This window comes from Monodelphis domestica, chromosome 6 (assembly GCF_027887165.1).
Source record: "Monodelphis domestica isolate mMonDom1 chromosome 6, mMonDom1.pri, whole genome shotgun sequence".
NCBI classification, from domain to species: domain Eukaryota; kingdom Metazoa; phylum Chordata; class Mammalia; order Didelphimorphia; family Didelphidae; genus Monodelphis; species Monodelphis domestica.
The window spans coordinates 113663996-113688948 of record NC_077232.1 but is presented as its reverse complement, the minus strand read 5'-3'; the positions used below and the strand labels follow the sequence as shown (position 1 = coordinate 113688948).

At 38.3% G+C, this 24953-nt stretch overlaps 1 protein-coding gene across 1 annotated transcript; it reads right to left on the bottom strand.

Annotated features, from left to right (window-relative positions):
• Positions 1–12389: 12389 nt before the first annotated feature.
• On the bottom strand, positions 12390–12874 carry LOC100011454 (telomerase RNA component interacting RNase-like). The gene has a single exon (XM_016422819.2). The coding sequence runs from the start codon at positions 12857–12859 to the stop codon at positions 12518–12520; it is 342 nt and encodes a 113-aa protein (XP_016278305.2). The 5' UTR covers positions 12860–12874; the 3' UTR covers positions 12390–12517.
• Between the last annotated feature and the right edge of the window lie 12079 nt (positions 12875–24953).

The following is a 24953-nucleotide window of genomic DNA, read 5'->3' as shown; positions in this document are numbered from 1 at the left end:
CCTTGTTTTGAGAAGGAAGGGAATGGAAAGGTGTTGGGGTCAAGGAGAGGTAAAGTAGAAATCAAAAATAGATTAAGAGACAAATGGGGAGATATGGGAAGAGTGGATCTAAGAGTCCTATCCCTTTCTCCTAAGTGTCCCGAGAGAGTGGGGTGTTGGGGAGTAGCCCTGAGTGAACATTTGAGATTTTTGGAGGCCATAGCTGTGGGCTTTTCCTGGAACAATCAGGTGACATGGTCAATGAGAGTGAGAGGGGGAACAAAATTTGAAAAAAAGTTGCCCTGGAGTCTTTAACATCATTAACATCCCGGACTTCCGGTCAAGATGGCGGTGTAGAAGCAGCGAAAGTTCAGACCTCGGAAACCCTTCCTTACCGATCGCAAACAGAGTGCTCCTAGGCCACTGAAATTCAAGCTGAACAACAGGATAGACTTGAGGAAACCTCCTCCTGGACCTGGATCAAAAGGTACCACACCCCAAAAGCCAGAACCCTAGATCACTCGGATCTAAGGGGTAGACAGAAAGAAGGTCCCAGGACCCATCCCCCCCAAACCAGAGTGCTGAGCCCAAGGCAGCAGCAGGAACCTCAAGGCTCTGAGGACTCACCTTGAAAGCAACCCAAGCCAGTCTCCGGGGCGCCCAACACAGACGGCAGGGAAACAGAGAGAAGGGGAAGCCTGTAGCCCCCTGGCTGGGTTCTTCCATCTGAGTCTCAAGGGAGGTCCCAGCTTTAGGGCACCAGCTGAACCCAATCCCATCAGGAGCCCTCAGAGCTACTGAAAGGACAGAAAACTCAGGGCTGGCAAAGGGGTTGCTCCAAAGAGCTTACCTTGAAAATAACCTGGGCCAGTTTCTGGGCACTCAACACAGACTGTGGAAGAGGAGGTTGCTGCTTTTTTTTTCTTCCTTTTTTTGGCTCCAGGATCAATCGGCCCACACCACCTGAACCTAATCCCATCAGGAGCCCTAAGAGTCCAGGCAAGCCACAACCCCTCCCCCCTTAGAGAGCTGGGTCTTCTGAAGAAACAGAAACCTAGAGGTGAAGTCAAGATGGCAGCCTAGAAGAAGCATAGACCTGGTAGCATGGCCAGAGCTTTAGAGATCCTCCTTATCTGCTCCAGCCATCCAGGAAGTTTAAAACTCAGAGTAAACCCAGCCCAACTAAGCTGAACTCAATCCCATCAAATGTCTCCAGAACACAGGGAAGCCCAGGCTCCCCATCCATCTTCATTGACTACTGGACTTTAAGCCAATCAAAAGCCTCCAGAGGACAGGGAAGCTCAAACCCCCAACAACCCTCCCTCAGAGACTACACCAAGTCATCCTCTGCTAAAGCTCCAAGCGGGGAGACGGATAGAAGTCCCTAAAAAACAAAAAAATGAGAGGAACAAGAGCACAGACAAATACGGGGAGGAAAGAAGGGGTGAATTTGAACAAACAACAGAAACAGAAGAAAGAAACTACAATAGACAGCTACTACTCACCAAATGGAACAGAGGGGGAGAGATCAACAAACGATAAACCAGAAATCCCAGCTAATTGGATACAGGCTGTGGAAGAACTCAAAACACAACTAAGAGAGGCTGAAGACAATTAGGAAAAGAACTTAAAAATTAAGATAAGTCATCTGAAAATAGAGGCGCTTGAACTAAAACAAGAAAATAGTGTCCTGAAAGCCAAAATCATCCAGCTGGAAAATGAGGCAAAGGAGATGAAAGATGAGGCAAAGGAGATGGAAAACGAGATAAAGAGGATGAAAGACGATCTTCAAAGAAACTCAGACCAGAAGGAAAAAGACGAACAAAAAGCCAAAGATGAAATCCAATCCTTAAGAACCAGAGTAAAACAACTAGAATCAAGTGACCTCACAAGGCAGCAGGACACTATAAAACAAAACAAAAAGAATGAAAAAATTGAGGAAAATGTGAAGCATCTCATTCACAAAACAGACGATTTAGAAAATCGTTCAAGAAGAGACAATTTAAGAATAATTGGACTACCAGAAGACCACGACAAAAGAAAAAGCCTGGATATAATACTAGAGGAAATTATCCTGGAAAACTATCCCGAAATCCTAGAACAAGAGGGGAAAGTGGAGATTGAAAGAATCCACAGATCACCCCCTGTATTTAATCCCCAACTGACAAAACCAAGAAATGTTATAGCCAAATTCAAAAACAATTAGATAAAAGAACAGATATTACAAGCTGCCAAGAAAAAAACCATTCAGATACCATGGAAACATGGTGAGGATAACACAGGATCTGTCTGCATCCACACTGAAGGACCGAAAGGCATGGAATATGATATTCCGGAAAGCAAGGGAACTAGGCCTACAGCCAAGAATAAAATACCCATCAAAACTGACTATATTCTTACAGGGGAAAGTATGGTCATTTAACACAACAGAAGAGTTCCAAGCATTCATAAATAAAAGACCAGACCTGAACAGAAAATTCGAAGTCCAACCACAGAACTCAAGAGAATCATCAAAAGGTAATTAAAAAAGAGGGGAAAAACAACAACAACAAAAAAGTTTTTTTTTTTAAGAGACTCAATAAGTTAAAATGATATGTATCCCTATGAGAAAAGAGGTCATTGGCAACTCTTAAAAACTGTTGCTATCACCTAAGCAGCTAGAAGAACTACACTCAGAGGGAACAGTGACAAACTGTATAGGATGAAATGACAAGACATAAATAGGTATATAGATATATGCATGCATAAATACATATACATGTGTATGTATGTATATATATATACACATGACTAAAGCTAAAAAAGAAAAGAGGTTATGACTAAAAGAAATGGGAAAAAAAACAAATGGGGGTAAATTTATATGTCACAAAGAAGCTCATGGCGGTAGGGGGGAGAATATTGATACACTGGAAGGGTAAAGAGGTTGGAGATAGGAAATACTCAACTCTTATGTACTTTGAAACTGACCCAAAGAGGGAAGAACAATCCAATCCATTGGGAAAGAGAATAGATTTGCACCCTATAGGGGAGTAAAAGGGTAAAAAACAGACTGGTGGGGAGGGAAGCAGTACAAGGGAGGGACAGGGTGGGGGGGGATTTTTAAAAAGACTACAGGGGAAAATAATGGAGGGAATAAGAAGGGAGGGGGGTAGAAAGGGAAATACAAGGGGGACTGATTTAAAGTAAATCACTGGAATAAAGGTAGAGCTGAAGAAGAAAGGTTAGAATTAGGGAAGGATATCAAAATGCCAGGGAGTCCACAAGTGACAGTCAAAACATTAAACGTGAATGGGATGAACTCACCCATAAAACGGAGATGAATAGAAGAATGGATTAGAATCCAAAACCCTACCATATGTTGTCTCCAAGAAACACACATGAGGCGGGTAGACACCCACAAGGTCAGAATTAAAGGATAGAGTAAGACCTTCTGGGACTCAAATGACAGAAAGAAGGCAGGAGTGGCAATCATGATATCTGATAAAGCCAAAGCAAAAAGAGACCTGATCAAACGGGATAGAGAAGGTAATTATATTTTGTTAAAAGGGACTTTAGATAATGAGGAAATATCACTAATCAACATATATGCACCAAATTATATAGCACCCAAATTTCTAAGGGAGAAACTAGGAGAATTGAAGGAAGAAATAGACAGTAAAACCATATTAGTGGGAGACTTGAACCAACCATTATCAAATTTAGATAAATCAAATAAAAAAATAAATAAGAAAGAGGTAAAAGTAGTGAACGAAATCTTAGAAAAATTAGAATTAATAGACATATGGAGAAAAATAAATAGGGATAAAAAGGAATACACCTTCTTCTCAGCACCACATGGCACGTTCACAAAGATTTACCATATATTAGGTCACAGAAACATGGCACACAAATGCAGAAAAGCAGAAATAATAAATGCAGCCCTTTCAGACCACAAGGCAATAAAAATAATGATCAGTAATGGTACATGGAAAACCAAATCAAAAACTAATTGGAAACTAAACAATATGATACTCCAAAATCGTTTAGTTAGAGAAGAAATCATAGAAACAATTAATAATTTCATCGAGGAAAATGACAATGGTGAGACATCCTTTCAAACCTTTTGGGATGCAGCCAAAGCGGTAATCAGAGGTAAATTCATATCCCTGAATGCATATATTAACAAACTAGGGAGAGCAGAGATCAATCAATTGGAAATGCAAATAAAAAAACTCTAATGTGACCAAATTAAAAAACCCCAGCAGAAAACCAAACTAGAAATCCTAAAAATTAAGGAAGAAATGAATAAAATCGAAAGTGATAGAACTATTGATTTAATAAATAAGACAAGAAGCTGGTACTTTGAAAAAACAAACAAAATAGACAAAGTACTGGTCAATCTAATTTAAAAAAGGAAGGAAGAAAAGCAAATTAACAGCATCAAAGATGAAAAGGGGGACATCACCTCTGAGGAAGAGGAAATTAAGGCAATCACTAAAAATTACTTTGCCCAATTATATGGCAATAAATATACCAATTTAAGTGATATGGATGAATATGTACAAAAATACAAACTGCCTAGACTAACAGAAGAGGAAATAAAATTCTTAAATAATCCCATATCAGAAAATAAAATCCAACAGGCCATCAAAGAACTTCCTAAGAAAAAATCCCCAGGGCCTGATGGATTCACCAGTGAATTCTATCAAACATTCAGAGAACAATTAATCCCAATACTATACAAACTATTTGACATAATAAGCAAAGAGGGAGTTCTACCAAACTCTTTTTATGACACAAACATGCTACTGATTCCAAAACCAGGCAGATCAAAAACAGAGAAAGAAAACTATAGACCAATCTCCCTAATGAATATAGATGCAAAAATCTTAAATAGGATACTAGCAAAAAGACTCCAGCAAGTGATCAGAAGGATCATTCACCATGATCAAGTAGGATTTATACCAGGGATACAGGGCTGGTTCAACATTAGGAAAACCATCCACATAATTGATAACATCAACAAGTAAACCAGCAATAACCACATGATTATCTCAATAGATGCAGAAAAAGCCTTTGATAAAATACAACACCCATTCTTTTTAAAAACACTAGAAAGCATAGGAATAGAAGGGTCATTCCGAAAAATAATAAGCAGTATATATCTAAAACCATCAGCTAATATCATCTGCAATGGGGACAAACTAGATGCATTCCCAATAAGATAAGGAGTGAAACAAGGATGCCCATTATCACCTCTACTATTTGACATTGTATTAGAAACACTAGCAGTAGCAATTAGAGAAGAAAAAGAAATTGAAGGCATCAAAATAGGCAAGGAGGAGACCAAGTTATCACGCTTTGCCCATGACATGATGGTCTACTTAAAGAATCCTAGAGATTCAACCAAAAAGATAATTGAAATAATCAACAACTTTAGCAAAGTTGCAGGATACAAAATGAACCCACATAAGTCATTAGCTTTTCTATATATCTCCAACACAGCTCAGCAGCAAAAACTAGAAAGAGAAATCCCATTCAAAATCACCTTAGACAAAATAAAATACCTAGGAATCTACCTCCCAAGACAAACACAGGAACTATATGAACATAACTACAAAACACTCTCCACACAACTAAAACTAGACTTGAGCAATTGGAAAAACATTAACTGCTCATGGATAGGATGAGCCAATATAATAAAAATGAACATCCTACCCAAACTTATTTATCTATTTAGTGCCATACCCATGGAACTCCCAAAAAATTTCTTTCTGATTTGGAAAAAAAACATAACAAAGTTCATTTGGAATAACAAAAATCAAGGATATCCAGGGAAATAATGAAAAAAATCACAAATGAGGGGGGTCTAGCAGTCTGAGACCTCAAACTATATTACAAAGCAGCAGTCATCAAAACAATTTGGTACTGGCTAAGAAACAGAAAGGAGGATCAGTGGAATAGACTGGGGGCAAGTGACCTCAGCCAGACAGTATACGATAAACCCAAAGATCCCAGGTCTTGGGACAAAAATCCACTATTCAATAAGAACTGCTGGGAAAATTGGAAGACAGTGTGGGAGAGATTAGGAATTGATCAACACCTCACACCCTACACCAAGATAAATTCAAAATGGGTGAAAGACTTAAACATAAAGAAGGAAACCATAAGTAAATTGGGTAAAAACAGAATAGTATACATGTCAGACCTTTGGGAAGGGAAAGACTTTAAAACCAAGCAAGACATAGAAAGAATCACAAAATGTAAAATAAATAATTTCGACTACATCAAATTAAAAGGCTTTTGTACAAACAAAACCAATGTAACTAAAATCAGAAGGAAAACAACAAATTGGGAAAAAATCTTCATAAACCTCTGACAAAGGTTTAATTACTCAAATTTATAAAGAGCTAAATCAATTGTACAAAAAATCAAGCCATTCCCCAATTGATAAATGGGAAGGGACATGAATAGGCAGTTTTCAGATAAAGAAATCAAAACTATTAATAAGCACATGAAGAAGTGTTCTAAATCTCTTATAATCAGAGAGATGCAAATCAAAACAACTCTGAGGTATCACCTCACACCTAGCAGATCGGCTAACATGACAGTTATCGAAAGTAATGAATGCTGGAGGGGATGTGGCAAAGTAGGGACATTAATTCATTGCTGGTGGAGTTGTGAACTGATCCAGCCATTCTGGAGGGCAATTTGGAACTATGCACAAAGGGTGATAAAAGAATGTCTACCCTTTGATCCAGCCATAGCACTGATGGGTCTGTACCCCAAAGAGATAATGGACAAAAAGACTTGTACAAAAATATTCATAGCTGCGCTCTTTGTTGTGGCCAAAAATTGGAAAATGAGGGGATGCCCATCAATTGGGGAATGGCTGAAAAAATTGTGGTATGTGTTGGTGATGGAATATTATTGTGCAAAAAGGAATAATAAAGTGGAGGAATTCCATGGAGACTGGAACGACCTCCAGGAAGTGATGCAGAGCGAGAGGAGCAGAACCAGGAGAACATTGTACACAGAGACAAACACACTGTGGTATAATCGAACGTAATGGACTTCTCCATTATTGGCAGTGTAATATCCCTGAACAATCTGCAGGGATCTAGGAGAAAAAACACTATCCATAAGCATAGGACAAACTGAGGGAGTAGAAACACCGAGGAAAAGCAACTGCCTGACTACAATGGCTTAGGGGACATGACAGAGGAGAGACTCTAAATGAACACTCTAATGCAAATACTAACAACATGGCAATGGGTTCGAATCAAGAACACATGTGATACCCAGTGGAATCACATGTCGGCTACCGGGGGTGGGAGGAAGGAAAAGAAAATGATATTCGTCTTTAATGAATAATGCATGGAAATGATCAAATAAAATAATATAAAAAAAACATCATTAACATCCCTTTTGCATTGTAGTTTTCAACTCTGCTCAAACCCACAGTAAGCAAATAGTGAATCATGAGTAAGTCACATAGATCAATGTGAACCATGGGTAAAGTGACATTAGTTTTCTTGGGAATGATAGAGCAATACCTTCAAATGTAGGACTACTTCCACAGTAACCTAGAAAGTATTCTTGAAAACCCCTCAGGACTTTCATAATTACCCTCAACACTAGGTCACTCTCTATCTCTGTCACAACACTATTGCTATACTCTTTTAATAAATTTTTTCCCTCAACATGAAGTTGGCCTGAGCTATCAAATTTTTAGAAGAAATTCTAATCCAGTGATGGTGGACCTATAGCACAGGTACCAAAGGTGGCATGCAGAGTATTCTCTGTAGGCATGCAGCCACTCCAACTCAAAATTCTACAGTACACACTTCTGAGCTTCTATGATTTTGACTTTCTATTTGTATTTTGAAATGATTATTTGGAATTTTATGTTCTTAAGTTTATAAAAGGACTTTTGGCTATGTCTATACCAACTAAAAAGTCAGGAAGGAGAGAAATAAATATTTTATCCTCCAAACCCCACAATATAAACATGGAAATGATATTCAATGGACAATTCTGTGGTTTCCTTTAGGAATAAGAGACATATCAGTCATAATATCCCTATTTAATCTTTTTGGTTTTTCACAAATCACTTTTAGTGTTGTTTCCCAAGAATTTTTTTTTTCTTCCTCTTCACCTTAAATGAAAGCAACTCCTTCCTAGAGTCTCTGTTTGATACCACAAATATGCATAATTACTATTTAACTTGTAGATACATTTTTCACTCTTCTCCTGTAACCTTCCACATCAGATAACTTGAGAACAAGAAGAATTTTGTTGGTCATTTTATCATTATCACCTACCAAAGCATCTTATATCTAGTAAATGCTTTATTAGTTTGTTTTTTTCTATTTTTTTAAATTTTCATTTGAAATAGTCAATGTCATTATGTTATTTTCTAGACTTATTTTTATGTTCTTTAAAACTACCTAACAAATTTTCTTTTCAATGGCAATATCCAAAAAATTTTTATATGAATATGTGATGGGGTTAGGCAAAAAACTCTGATTACCAGCTCTTTATGATTGATTAAATTATTTACTTCTCACATACATGATATCTAATAGGATGGTTGGAGAAAATGATCAACATTTATAGTTTCCCCTTGCTTTAAAAGGTCTATTATAATTTTCTCATTCTCCTCACTGACCTATAGTGACTATTAGTGAGAAAGCTCTCACAGATCTCATTTCACCCCACCAATGGGGCTAAGATTCCCTAGTTTCTTCTATAGTTGCCTAAAATTGTGTTAAAATAAATCATTGCAAAGTTCAAAAAGAGATAAAAAACATAAAATAATAATACCAGACAATGAACTTGTCAAGGCCTTTTATTTTTTCCTATTGATATGCTGTATTTTACCTTAAACCTAAAAGGTAGTTTCCCTGTCCAAGCAATCATGACCTTGATGCTTATTGATTAAAAGTATAGCTATGAAATATATAGTGTTTGACAACTGATTTAGACTCCATTGTAATAGATTAGGGACTAGGATTAAGCTAATATAGTAGTAATTATCCAAACATACATCTATGTTCATTAACTAACAAAAGTTTTAAAGAGCCTATTCTTTTAATGATACATGTCCCTCTCTTGTTCATTGCACCCAATTTTGAGAATCATTGGTCTACCTGAAAACCCAGAAAAAACCCAGAAAAAAACATACTACAAGAAATTATCCAAAAATTCTGCAATGATATTCTTGAACAAAAGGGTAAAATAGACATTGAAAGAGTTCATAGAACACCCTCCACACTAAATCCTCAAAATACAACCCCAAGGAATGTAATTGCCAAATTGAAGAGTTCCCAAGCTAAGGAGAAAATATTACAAGAAGACATATAGAGATAATTCAGATATCAAGGAGCACCAATCAGGATTACACAACATCTGGCAATTTCCACACTAAAGGATGGCAAGGCATAGAATATGATATTCAGAAATGCAAGAGAATTGCTTCTTCAGCCAAGAATCACCTACCCATCAAAACTGACTATATACTTCCAAGTTATAAAGGATAATTTTAGCGTTGTGACCTAAAACTATGTTCATTATTTGGTTGCCCTGGATATCCCAAATATAAAAAAAATACCCAAATCAGCTGGATATTTATGATGACTTAATTGACATAGTGGAAAGAAATTAAGAAGAAGGAAGAAGGAAAGGGTGTAGGATTTCTCCTGCCTGGCTTGTGCCAAGATGAAGGCCAGAGGCTCTTGGCAGTTAGGCTTTTAGAGAATAAAACAGCAAGGAATCAGTCTGAAGTCCAAGAGGGCTCAACCAAGATGCCTGAACCTGAATCAGCTTAAGGGCAAACTCACTGCCAAAACCCAGACAAATAACTGACACCATGTTGGAATGCCAGCCAGAGCTGCTTCTCCATAACAACAGACAGATGGGCAGAAACCCCATGGGGAAAAAAAAAACCTAGACAACTCGACCTCCCTTTCCTGCATCTCCTCCACACCAATCATAGCCTAAGCTTGAGTTAGGACAGCCCAGGAGTCTTTCAGCTCTTTCTGAATTGTCAATATCTTTATCAAAGGCCATCCTCCTAAACACTCAATCTTCAAGCATGTTTACAGACATTCTCAATTTTGTATACAAAGTAGGGTGGAGTAATGCAAAGTTCCAAAAACATCCCTAATGTTGTTAGAATAAGCATCTTCATTGTTACAAATCAGTAGATAGCTAATTCCAATATTCACAAAGGGAAAATATGGACATTTAACAAAATAGAAGATTTCCAAGTATTTGTAAAGACTATAACTAAGTAGAAAATTTTATATCCAAACACAAAAATCAAGAGAAACATGGAAAAGTAAATGACAATGAGAGAGGAAAGAAAAAAATATTTAAATTTTCTTCTTTAAGGGCTTTAATAAGATCAAATTGCTCTTATTAATATATGGAAAATATTATTTGTAACTCAAAAACTATATTCAGTATTATAGTAATTAGAAGAATCATTAATAAGTAGATATTGGGGTAATAAGTGGTCTAAGATGATACCCCCCCCAAAAAAAGAAAAGGAGGACGGGAATAAAAGATGGTACCATGAGAAACTTGAAGACTTAAGATAAATAGGACAATCCCTATTATACAAAGAGGTCCATGGGAGGGGGAGAGGAAGAGAGTGCTAATGAGTAATACTTAAACATTACTCTCAGTGGAATCAGTTCTGAGAGGGAAGAGCATCTAGATCCATTGGGGGTATCAAATTCTATCTTACCCTACAGGAAATGTGAGAAGGGAAAAAACTAATGCAAATGGGGGAAGGAGTTGAAAAAGGAAGGGAAATAAAGAGGGGGAGGGAACTTAACTGACCCTAAAAAAGAAGGGAACAAAAAAGATCTGGGGCAGAAAGGGAAGTAAAATAAGGGTGGGGAATAGGGGAATGATTAAAAGCAAACCACTGGTTTAAGATGCTATAGTGAAAGAAGAAAGGGCAGAACTAGGAGAGGATATCACAACATTGGGGAATACACAAGTGGCAATAATGACTTTGAACATGAATGGGATGAACTCACCCATAAAATGAAAACAAATAGCAGAGTGGATTAGAATCCAAAATCCTACCATATGTGGTCTACAAGAAATACACATGAGGTAGGTAGACATGGACAAGGTTAAAATTAATGGTTGATATAAAATCTATTGAGCCTCAACTGATAGAAAGAAGGAAGGAGTTGCAATCATGATACCTGACAAAGTTAAAGTAAAAATAGATATGATTAAAAGGGATACGGAAGGTAAATCCATCCTGATAAAAGGCAGTATAAACAATGAGGAAATATCAGTAATAAACATATATGTACCAAATTAAACAATATGATTCTCCAAAATCAGTTAATTAAAGAACAAATCATAGAAACAATTAATAATTTCATTAAAGAAAATGACAATGATGAAACTTCCTTTCCAAATTTATGGGATGCAGCAAAAACAATACTCAGGGGGAAATTTATATCCTTGAGTTCTTATATTAACAAATTATGGAGGGCTAAGGTCAACAAATTTGACATGCAAATGAAAAAAAACTTGAGAGTACACAAATTAAAAATCCCCTCAGAAAACTAAATTAGTGATCCAAAAAAATTAAAGCAGAAATTAATAAAATTGAAGGTGAAAGTACTATTGAATTAACAAATAAGACTAGAAGCTGGTATTTTGAAAAAAAAAAACAAATAAAATAGAATAAGTAATGATCCATCTAATTTAAAAAAGGAAATAAGAAAACCAAATTAACAGTATCAAAAATGAAAAGGGAGACCTCACCTGTAATGAAGAGGCAATTAAGGCAATTATTAAAAAACTATTTTGCCCAATTATTTGGCAACAAATACGTCAATGTAGGTGATATGAATATTTACAAAAATATGAATTGCTTAGATTAAGAGAAGAGATAATAATCTTGTAATAGAAAAAGATATTGAACCATCAAAGAATGTCTCAAGAAAAAATCTCCAGTGCCTGATGGAGACTGTAAGGATAATTTTAGGGTTGTAACCTAATCTAAATTAATTTGGTCTCCAGAAAAAAATCCTAAATAAAATACCTAAGTCAATTTGGTAATTAATGGCAATTTTAATTAATAAAAAGGGAATGAATTAAGAAGAAGAAAGAAATAGGGTATAGGACTTGTCCAGCCTGACTTGTGCAAGGGGGAGTTCAAAGACATTCACCACATGGTCTTGGAAGAATATTAGAGGCTTTTCTAAGAGGATAGTGTTTGGAAGGTAAAGTAGAAAAGAATCAGCCTAATCTCTGAGAGACCTCAGTGAAGATGTCTCACCTGAACTAGGCTACTAAGCTTCTCCCAGTATAGTATCAAGGAAAACTCACTGCCAACACCAGACTATAGCTGCCACTATGTCAAGATGCTGAAATGCACAGCAAGCTGCCACCAGAGCCACCTCTCTGCAGTTCAGAAAGCTACAAGTTTGTCTTCTGTTTTTGAGTCCTTGGTGAAAATGCTATTGTTCTTTTGCTGCGTTAAATAAGTATGTACAATGCAGAAAGTCCTTGGCGGAAAGAGTTATTTCACCAGGGGCCGGGTTTTGTCATCATCACTGCACTGATGTGCCTTGTATTTTTTCACTTCCGCCATGTACTTGGCCCAAGCATCTCCTTTACTTGTCATAACCTCATCCTCGGTCTTCTGCTTCTTGGCTACTATTCCTGTCTTGAGGGCTAGCTTGTTCCCGCCTCTCCGCTTGCCCACAAAGCTGAGCGCCGCAGGGCCGGGCCCGCTCCTCTTCTTCGGCTCGCCGCCGCCGGCGGATGTAGGGGCGGCGGCGGCCCCCGGGGGCGGCGGCGGCTCATCTGGACTCTGCTGCTGCTGCCGCTGCCGCCGCCGCTCCTCCTCCTCCTCCTCCATCTTCCGCTTGAACTGCCACTATGTCAAGATGCTGAAATGCACAGCAAGCTGCCACCAGAGCCACCTCTCTGCAGAAAGAGGCTGGAGAGAGGAAGTGATGTGAAATGTATAGATGATTTTTACATCACTTTCCCGTGTCTCACATGTACCAATTGTAACTTAAGCTTGACTTAGGACAGCCCAGGGGTCTGTCAGTTGTTTCTGATTTGTCATTTGCTAGCACATGTCTGTCATAGGCCATCCTTCTAAATACTTAATCCTTAAGTATAGGTGTAGACATTCCTGTTTTTGTTAGACGAGGTAGGGTAGAACAATCTAAAGTTCACAATTTACAAGTGAATTCTGTCAAACATTCAAAGAACAACTAACCCCAATAATATACACACTATTTGACATAATAAGAAAAGGAGTTCTACCAAATTCCTTTTATGACACAAATATGGTACTGATACAAAAGCCAAGCAGGTCAAAAACAGAGAAAGAAAATTATAGTCTAAATTCCCTAATGAAAATAGATGCAAAAATCTTAAATAGAATATTAGCAAAAAGACTCCAGCAAGTGATCACTAGGGTTATTCATTGTGATCAGGTGGGATTTATACCAGGAATGCTTGGATTTTTCAATATTAGGAAAACCATCCACATAATTAACCATTGCAGTTTCATCTACGGTGTACCCTCATGTGGCTTTGGAGTCCAAAGGCTGAGGAACAAATTTTGTGGCACATGGGACATGGGACTCCAGTTGTTATGGGAGGTGTGATTGTGGCCTGGTGTCGGCGTTCACGTGCAGTGGCAGGACGTCAACGTCGCTCATCTTCAAAGGTGGTGGCGGCAGGGTGAATGTGGGTACGCCAGCTGCTTCTGTCAGAGGCAGCGAGTTCTAGTTGCTTTGGTGTAATGCCAGCCCCTTCAAGTTTGACTTTAGCTGATCCTTGAAAGTTTTCTTTGGTCGGCCTTGTTTCCTGAGTCCAGCAGAGTTCACCATAGAATACCTTTCTTTGTATTCGCTGTGGGTCCATGTGGATGACATGTCCAGACCATCGTAGCTGGGTTCTGAGGACCATGACTTCGATGCTGGTGGAGTTGGCTCTGTCGAGGACTTCCTGATTGGTGATTCAGTCCTGCTATTGGATCCTCATGATTGACCGGAGGGAGCATTGGTGGAATTGCTCAAGCTGTTTCATGTGCTTCCGGTACAGTGTCCATGTCTCACAACCTTACAGGAGCGAGCTGAGGACCACTGCATTATACACTTTGATCTTTGTCACAGTGCTTATACCTCTGTGTTGGAGGACTTTGCAGCGCAGTTGCCCAAGTGCCTGGCTGGCCTTTTGGATCCTGGCATTAATCTCGTGGTCTAGGGACCCGTCGTTGGCGATGGTGATGCCCAGTTACTTGAAAGTGTTGACGTTAGAAAGCTGCGTGCCTTCGAATGTAATGCATGCCTGGTTAGTTGGCCTCCCTGGTACAGGTTGGAAGAGCACCTCTGTTTTGCTGAGACTGATAGGCCAAACAGTTTTGTTGCGGTGGAGAACCTGAGCACAATAGTTTGGAGATGATTTTCTTGGTGGGCCACGAGAGCACAGTCATCTGCAAAGAGAGCTTCCAGGATGAGTCTCTCTGTTGTCTTTGTTTTTGCAGTCAGGAGGTGAAGGTCAAATAGTGAGCCATCCAGTCGGTATTTGATGTAGATGCCCAGGTCTAGATCCATGACAGCATGTCGTAATACTTGGGTGAAGTATAGGTTGAATAGTACCGGAGCAAGGACACAGCCTTGTTTCACGCCATTGGAGATGTTGAAGCAATCAGAAGTCTCTCCACCAGATAGAACTTCCCCTGTCATGTTGACATGAAAGAGCTGGATCAGTTTGACGAATTTTGCTGGGCAACCGAGCTTGTTGAGGATCACCCACAATGCGTCCCTGTTCACTGTGTCGAACACCTTTGTCAGGTCTATGAAGACAATGTAGAGACTCAGGTTCTGCTCAAGGCATTTTTCCTGCATTTGCCTCACCATGAAGACCATGTTGATGGTGCTGGGATATGGTCGGAAGCCACATTGTGATTCAGGCAGGTTCTGCTCTGAAACAGATGACAGGAGTCTGTTGAGTATAACACGGGTGAGGATCTTTCCAGCAGTGGATAGTAGTGAGATGCCTCTATATTTGTCATAGGCTGCTCGTGAGCCTTTGTTGTTGTATAGGGCTACGATGGAGGCATCTCTGAGTTCTGGGGGCATGTCTTCCTCTTCCCATATGCTGGTCAGTACTATGTGGAATGCCTAGAGCGCCTTTCCATTTAAGGCCTTGTACACCTTGGTTGGGATCCCGTATTTACCGGGTGCCTTGCCTGCACTCATTTGTTTAATGGCTTTTTGGACTTCCTCTATTGAAGGTGGGATGTCAACTTGTTCAATGGAGCGGTTTTTGGGGATCTGGTCAAGGGCTCTTTGGTCGACTGAAGAGGGTAGGTTGAAAAGCTGACTGAAATGTTCTTTCCACCTGTTACTGATGCCTTTTTTATCTTTTATGAGAGTGTCACCATCAGAGCATAGCAAGGGATTGGTGGTGGGTTTTGATGGCCCATAGACAGTCTTGAGGGCACTGAAAAATTGTTTGTAATTTTTCATATCAGCAAACCACTGGATTTCTTCTGCCTTTTTTTTTTCCCACCATCGGTCTTGCATCTTCCTGATATTACGCTGCGCCGTGGCTTGGAGAGACTTCAATCTGTCCTTTTTAGGAGCAGAGTTTGGGTTATTTTGCCACTCCATAAAGGCTTTGTTTTTCTTGCTCAATAGGTCTTCAATAGCAGTGTTGTTCTCGTCGAACCAGTCCTGGTGGTTGCGTTGTTTTGGGCCTAGGAGTGCCTTTGATGTTTCCTTCACTGCGTTTCTGAACTGGTTCCATTTCTTGGTTGAGCTTCCAGTGAATGGTCCCTTGGTAGACAGCTTGTTGTCCAGGCAGGACTGGAATGTTTGCAAATTAGATGGATCTCTAAGACAACTCATGTTGTAAAATGTGCGAACTGTCTGGGTGCGTTTTGGATGGTGAGGTGCAATGCGCATTTGAAGAGTCACTCTAACCAATCGGTGGTCTGTCCAGCATTCAGCTCCTCTCATGGCTCTGGTCATCTTTACATCCTGGATGTCTCACCAGCATACAATGATGTAGTAAATGAGATGCCACTGTTTTGATTTTGGGTGCATCCACGTTGTTTTATATTTGTTCGCCATTCTGAAAACATTGTTTGTGATGGTGAGTTTGAACTCTGAGCATTTGCTGAGTAGCAGTAGGCTGTTGTTGTTCATTTTGCCCATGCAGTGTTTGCTGAGCACTCCTTTCCATCTTTCATGATCCTGGCCAATGTGGGCATTGAAGTCTCCCAGTAGTATCAGCTTGTCATTTGTGGGCACTGAGTGCAGGATGGCACTCAGGTCAGAGTAGAACTGCTCGATGGTCTCCTCTCGTGCTGGTCAGTGTTGGGGCATATGAGCTGATGATTGTGGCATACCAGTCTTTGCTGAGAGGCAAACGGATCTTCATGAGCCTCTCGCTGATGCCCACAGGCATAATTGACCATATTATCAAGCAAACCAACAAAAATAACATGATTATCTCAATAGATGCAGAGGAAAAACTTTGACATCATTCTTATTGAAAACACTGGAAAGTATAGGAATAGATGGGCCTTTCCTATAAATAATAAACAGTATATTTATAAAATCATCAGAAAACATCATCTGCAAAGGGGATAAACTAGAAGGACTCCCTATAAGATCAGGAGTGAAACAAGGATCCCTATTATCACCTCTATTATTCAACATTGTACTAGAAACACTAGCAGTAGGAATTAGAGAAGAAAAAGAAATTGAGAGTATTAAAACAGGCAATGATGGGAACAAGCTATCACTCTTTGCAAACAATATGATGGTGTACGTAAAGAATCCTAGAGAGTCAATTAGAAAGCTAGTGGGAATAATAAACAGCATTAGCAAAATTTCTGGATATAAAATAACCTCACATAAATCATCAGCATTTCTACATATTTCCAACACATCTCAGAAGCAAGAGTTAGAAAGGGAAATTCCATTTAAAATCACACTAGACAATATAGAATTCTTAGGAATCTATCTGCCAAGACAAACACAAGAACTATATGAACATAAATATAAAACACTTTTCACACGATTAAAACTAGATCTAAATATTTGGAAAAACATGAATTTCTCATGGGTAGGATGAGCTAACATAATAAAAATGGCAATGCTACTGAAACTTATTAATGTATTTAGTGTCATACCCATTGAACTACAAAGAAACATTTTTGCTGAATTAGAAAAAAAATCATAACAAAATGTATTTGGAAGAAGAAAAGATAAAGGATATCCAGGGAAATAATAAAAAAAATGTGAACAAAGGTGGCCTAGCAATACCATATCTCAAAATATACTATAAAGCAGTGGTCATCAAAATAATATGGTACTGGATAAGAGACAGAAAGGAGGATCAGTGTAAGAGACTTGAGGTAAATGACCTCAGCAAGACTATCTATGATAAACTCAAAGATCCCATGTTTTGGCAGAAAAATCCATTATTTGACAAAAACTACTGGGAAAATTGGAAGACAGTATGGGAGAGACTGGTTTTGGATCAACATCTCAGAATGGTTGAATGACTTGAATATAAGGATGGAAATTATAAGTAAATTAGGTGAACACAGAATACTGTACTTGTCAGATCTTTGGGAAAGAAAGATTTTAAGAACAAGCAAGAGTTGGAAAAAATTGCAAAATGAAAAATAAATAATTTTGACTACATTAAATTAAAAAGAAGTTTTGTACAAACAAAACCAATGCAAACGAAATAAGAAGGAAAGCAACCAATTGGGAAAAAATCCTCATAACAAAAACCTCTGATAAAGGTCTAATTACTCAATATTATAAGAGATAAATCAATTGTACAAAAAAAAATCAAGCCATTCTCCAATTGAAAAATGGGCAAGTGACTTGAATATGCAATTTTCAGATAAGGAAATCAAAAGTATTAATAAACTCATGAAAAAGTGTTCTAAATCTCTTATAATCAAAAAAATGCAAATCAATACAACACTGAGGTATCACCTCACACCTAGCAGGTTGGCTAACATGATTGCAAAGGAAAGTAATGAATGTTGGAAGGAATGTGGCAAAATTGGGACATTAATTCATTGCTGGTGGAGTTGTGAATTGATCCAACCATTCTGGAGGGCAATTTGGAATTATGCCCAAAGGGCAATAAAAGACTGTCTGCCCTTTGATCCAGCCATGGCATTGCTGGGTTCATACCCCAAAGAGATACTAAGGAAAAAGTTGTATAAGAATATTCATAGAGGCACTCCTTTTGGTGTCAAAAAATTGGAAAATGAGGGGATGCCCTCCAATTGGGGAATGGCTGAGCAAATTGTGGTATATGTTGGTGATAGAATACTATCGTGCTCAAAGGAATAATGAACTGGAAGAATTCCATGTGAACTGGAATGACCTCCAGGAATTGACACAGAGTAAAAGGTTCAGAACCAGGAGAACATTGTACACAGAGACTGATACACTGTGGTACAATTGAATGTAATTGACTTCTCTTCTAGCAGCAATGCAGTTACCCAGAACAATTTGGAGGGATTTATGAGAAAGAACACTATCCACATTCGGAGGAAAACTGGTGGGAGTAGAAACACAAAAGAAAAACAACTGCTTGATCACATGTGTTGATGGGGATATGATTGGGCATATAGACTCTATGTTATTACCCTACTGCAAACATCAACAAGATGGAAATACGTTTTGAGCAAGGACACATGTAAAACCAAATGGAATTGGGTATCAGCTATGGGAAAGGGTGCAATTAGGGGAGGGAAAGAATTTGATTCTTGTAACCAAGGAAAAATGTTCTAAATTGACTAGTTAAATAAAAATTTTAAAAATAAATTAAAAATTAAAATAAAAACCTCACAAAAAAGGAAACAAAACTAGATGAGTGAAGGGGCTCTCCCATTGAATACAACAAGAAAGGTAGGCAGAAAGAGTAGATTTCCACAATGAAAGGGGGAACCAATAGCAAAATTTCACTCAGAAAAACACAGACAGACCAACTCCTCACCAGCCAGGCCAGACTCAGAACCAGGGTATAGAAAATTCTAGGATTGGAATGATATAAACCAAAGAGCACCTCATATTCACCCATTAAAGCACCAGACCCTGGGAGTGAGTTCTGAAAATCAATAATATGTATGTGCTCTCAAATCTATGAATCAGCAGTGAGAATACCCTCAGGTCATCATCCAGAGAACCTGGGGATAGCCAATGCCTATATCCCAGATTGAGGGCTACACCAACCAAAGAACATTTAGAGTATAGAAACTTTCAAAGCCTTACTTCAGGGCATAAGAATTCAAACTGCCTAATCCAGTAAATGGGCAGAGAAGTAAGACTTGTCAAGCTTATAGTTCACAGGCAAAAAGAACCCAAAAAACAAAACCAGAACTGCAAAACAACAAGCACCACCACCACCACCACAACAACAACAAATAAAAGAAAGAAAATAAAAGGCTAAAAATATGAGTAACAAAAAAGAAAGCTTTAAAAAATGTAAAGCATCTACTGGAATAAAGAATTGTAATGATGGGGAGTAGGACAAAAGAACCATTGGGGGAAATGGAAAAGTTGAGACCTCTACAGTGCATGGGGCAGCAACGGCATTTGGGAGCTGAAGGACTTCTGGAAAATTGTCCTTAGAAGGGGGTCTTGGGTGCTGAGAAACATAAGGGAGTGGAAGCAGTAGCTGTTTCTCTGGGCCATTCAAGACATCTTTGGGGATTTCTGACAGTGACAGGAATATTAACATCGCAGGTTCCTATTTAAAATATTGCTGGTTCCTGTCAAGAAACCTAATTTCTTCAAAAACTTTCATTCCATGAACTATTAAGATACTGGACTCAAATCAATGAGTGGTGCTCTCTTTCCTTTTTTTCTACCTTTCCCCTGCCCAAAAGAAAACCTTGTACTTCAGTAATCAGTTTTATTTAGAAAGAGATTTAGGGTGACCCACAACCCCTCTAACCTCTACCCTTTGCCCCAATCAACAAGTAAATCAAATAAGCAGTCAGATACCAAATTCAATCTCATTTATTTACATCTAGAGAGTAAGCCCATTGGCAGAATCCATCTTGTTGACAGTTTTCAAGAAGATAGAAGGGGGAGACTTGTGAGTTCCCCAAAACAGCACATATCCAGATTGAGGTCCCACATACCTCTCCTTGTAGAGAAGACTTCCGCACTGCACTTGAAGGCCTCCATGGCCAGCAAGGGTCAAGCCTTCACTGAGAGGAGATCTCCATTTAGTTTCCCTCAAGTAATTCAGGGACTCCAGGAGGGAGTAGTGAGGGAAGTCATTTTCACCAACCCTTTCCTCACAGTCTTCAACCATCTCCAACTAAGGAATGTAAGTTCTCCAAAATTACAGAACAAACAACAGAGCTGGTAGACAGAACCCAAGAAAATCCAAGCAAAGCCTCAAAATAAACCCCTGAAAATTGGACTCATGCTCTGGAAGAACTCAAAAAGCAACTCAAAAGCCAGATAAGACAGGTTGAAGAAAAATTAGAAAAAGAGAAGCTAAGCAACTAGAAAAAGAGACATAAGAAGGTAAGGAAGAAAAATGTGCCTTAATAACCAGAATTGACCTACTGGAAAAAGAAACCAAAAAATCAAGTGAAGAAAAGAGTGATTTGAAAAGAAGAATGAACCAAATTGAGAAGGATAATCTAAAGGTCATGGAAGAAAATCAGTCTTTTTAAAACTAGAATTGACCAATTAGAAGTTAATCACTTCATGAGACATCAAGAAAAAATAAAACTAAATTGAAAGAATGAAAAAATAAATTCAAATATAAAATATCTCATTGAAAAAAATTGACCTGGAAAATAGATTCAGGGGGGGGGAAATTTATATAAATTACTGGACTACCAGAAAGTTATGATAAAAAACAAAATATAATCATCATATTATAAGAAATTATCCAAAGAACTGCCCTGATATTCTTGAACAAGAGGTTAAAATAGAGATTGAAAGAATCCACAGATCACCTCCTGCAATAAATCTCCAAATGACAACTCCCAGGAATGTTATAGCCAAGTTCAAGAGTTTACAGGCCAAGGTCAAAATACTACAAGTAGCCAGAAACAATTCAGATATCACAGAGTCCTAGTCAGGATAAGGCTTGGAATCTGATATATTTTTTTAATATATTTTATTTGATCATTTCCAAGCATTATTCGTTAAAGACATAGATCATTTTCTTTTCCTCCCCCCTACCCCCCCCATAGCCGACGCGTAAGTCCACTGGGCATTAGATGTTTTCTTGATTTGAACCCATTGCTTTGTTGATAGTATTTGCATTAGAGTGTTCATTTAGAGTCTATCCTCTGTCATGTCCCCTCAACCTCTGTATTCAGGCAGTTGCTTTTTCTCGGTGTTTCCACTCCCATAGTTTATCCTTTGCTTATGAATGGTGTTTTTTTCTCCTGGATCCCTGCAAGTTGTTCAGGGACATTACACCGCCACTAATGGAGAAGTCCATTACGTTCGATTATACCACAGTGTAGGAATCTGATATTTTTGAAGGCAAGAGAACTGAGGCTACAACCAAGAATCACCTAGCCATCAAAACTGACTGTATTCTTTCAAGCGAAAGTATAGTCATTTAATAAAATAGATTTCCAAGCATTCTTGGGGAAAATATCCCACTTAAACAGAAAATTTGATGTCCAAATACAAAATTCAATACAACCATGAAAAGTTAAATAAGAAATAGAACTGTTTTAACTATAAATCACACATACCAATGGACCTATGAACTCATAGATATGGGTATTCTGTCCACTGACTGAGATTGCAACATATCCATACCTATGCATTCTGTGTGACTCTCATCTATGACCACTTCTAAATTTACCATATAGTCAGCTAACATCACAGAAACCTTTCTTCTAAAGATATAGCAAGTAGATCACAGGAGAACAAAAGGTTATTCATGAGCTGTTCTTTGTCTTGATGAATTGCTTTTTGTTCCATTTGTGTATTAATCTGTTATTCTTATATATAATTCCATCTTTGCAATATTAGGTTTACAGAATACTGACACCAACTTTTGTGATTTTGAACTTCAAGAAACTGGAGAATTCCATGATATACAACCATATGACTCCACTGAAAGAATATTGTCATAAAAAACTTGGGCCAGTGTTTTAGGGAGAGCCCAGAAACCCTTCAGAATGGAGAAGTTACCCAAAGGAAATATATCTCACCATTCTCATGTTCACTTCTTGGCCTAGTTAATTGCCCACTTTCAGTAATATACAATGTTGTAAGGAAGAGAGGATTTGAATAGATGAGGTGGGTCTCCAGGGAGATGCGGATGCAGAGAAAAGATTCTAGAATGGGGGGGGGGTGAGACAGTTAACTTGGGTTGGAGCTGGGTCTTTCTCTGGTTTGACCAGAAGGGACTGGCTGCTTTCCCTTGGTGGCTGTTTCTACCTTATCTTTTCCATTCTACCTGCTTCCCTGCTGGCTGTTTAATATCTACAGAACTTCCTGGTATGATCCTGAACCATTTGTCTTTAAGGTTAGATCTGAGGTCCATCTGGATCCAGGAAATCTCTTGGGCCCTGTCTTCCCTTACTGCCAGTCCTCACACTACCTCTATTACCATCAAAACGGGAGTTTGGGGATTAGTGTAGGTGTATTTATATTAAAGTCTGGGGTCTTTATAGATAGGTAAGGATCAGTGTAGTTTAAATCTGTGAAAACTACTGGTGACAGGACATTTAGATCTGGGGGGTTTAGGTAGTTGACATTAGCTTAGAATTATCGAAATCCCCCTTTCACCTTCCCAAGTTTAATAAATCCAACATCTGTCCCTGTTATATAGTGGTCTGTGTTTCTTACCTCAGAATAGGCTCTGCCTGAACTGGAGCTATTAGCCTGTAAGCCCAGAGTTGGCCTCCCCAAAACAGTTATTCTTCTGTTGCTGGCCTATAATTAAACATCTAATCCCATCCCCCAAACCACCCTTCATTCCAACATACATACATACATACACACACATACACACACATGCACACACACACATTAAAACAAAAATGCATATGCCCATGCATACAGGCACACTGATAGAACATCTCTATAAATTGCTTATCTAATTTTATATTTATACAAATGCACACATACACATATTTATATATATATACTATATATATAATAGAAATATTGATGGATCATCTCTCTAAAATCTATTTCCAAATATTTTTAATAGTTTTGAGCAATTTCCCTTTTGCAGCCACTTTTTTTTCCTTTGGAGATGAGGCAGACTCTTTTTGAGTGGTTACAAATTATATTCAGTGGGATATTTTGTTCTAGAGTTTCATACAATTATCCCAATGTCCGTACCAAAGAGAAGGATCTAGAGGTCTTCACCATCCATGCAGGATTATTGTTCAATTTGACTTCTGAACATGATCTTCTCTATGAGAAAAGGAAACACAAATAATGAGACAATGTGTCCCTGTTTTACGCCTAACTTGATATTAGTTATCAGTGTGATCAGTTATTTATCCTTACTGCTCACATCTTCAAAGTAGCTTGCATGTTTTTGAGATAGGCATATGGGATGTTTTGTTAAAAACTTCAAGATAGCATTTTGCTCCACTGAATCAAATGTTTTTTTTTTTTTTTTTGTAGCTGTCAAACAGAAAGTACAATGTGCTTCTTTTTTAAATTTATCAACTTATCCATATAATTCCATTAGTACATAAATGTTGAACAGACCCTACACATAGATAATGAGCTATGATCAACATGAAATAGCAGAAGGAGAGTGGGTTGGCTTACACTGGGAATTTTTTCATCTATTTTAATGGACCCAAATTCTGTACCCCAAATAAAAGCCTATCCTTTTATGAAATATGAAATTATGAAAATATTTTGTACAAACCCTGGAATTGTAACCTGAAAACTAGTGTCAGTGAGGCAGATTGAAGCTTTAATCTTACTTCAGACAAGTATTAGATATGTGACCCTAGGAAAGTCATTTATTCTTATTTCATTAGAGAACTTTTAATACTATAAATTGCACAATAGGAATCCATTTCAGCTGAGAGAGTGACATAGCCTATAATTCTCTGCACAGCAAGGAATTCACAGGTCTTTTTCAACCCCCCACCCCAAATATCTTGACAATATCATTGGTTATACCATTTGAAATTCTACAATCTTAAAAAAGAAATTCTACAGCCTTAAAGAACTGAATGTGAATATTTCTGTGTTGGTCTGCTTTTAAAGATAATTATGGTAAACTGTGAAATATTGACTTTTAAATCTCATATATTACTTTGTGATACTTCTGATATGAGTGTATAGTGTTCTGATGTTTTATTAAAATAAAAAGGTTAGTGATTTTTGATATCATCCCCATCTTATCTCCCCATTAAGGAGGACTGGTAATAACAAAGTCCAGCATTTTACAATTTCTTGCCAGTCTTTCATAGCCTTCTCACTTTCACATATTTTTAAATGACATATGGTACCAAGATGGCAGAGTAGAGACAGGGAAAGCGTAAACCACTGAGAATCCTCTCTACCAACCTTAAAATAATGTTTCAGAATGAATGCTGAAGTGACAGAACCAACAAAGGGATGGCAAGAAGCAATTTTCCTGCAAAAAATGACTTGAGAGGTAGGCAGAAAATGTCTGGTTCACTGGAGTGAGAGGCAGAAGCAGCCCACACCAAGGCTGTACCAAGAAGTAATGGCACAAGCCAAGTGTAATTCCCATGTCCCACATCTATTGTTCCTAAGCTGAACCTGGACTCAAACAAACTTCAAGATCCTGAGACTCTGTAGAAGCCATTAACTGAGCAACACAATGCACACCCCTTGTAGTTCTAAGCACAAGCCTTTAGTGAGGGAGGTCCCAATCCCCAGTGAAAGGCACTTGGCAGTGCATAGTGTATCTGGCTGGTGTAGGTCCAGAGTGAGGCCCTGAGCTCCTACACAAGC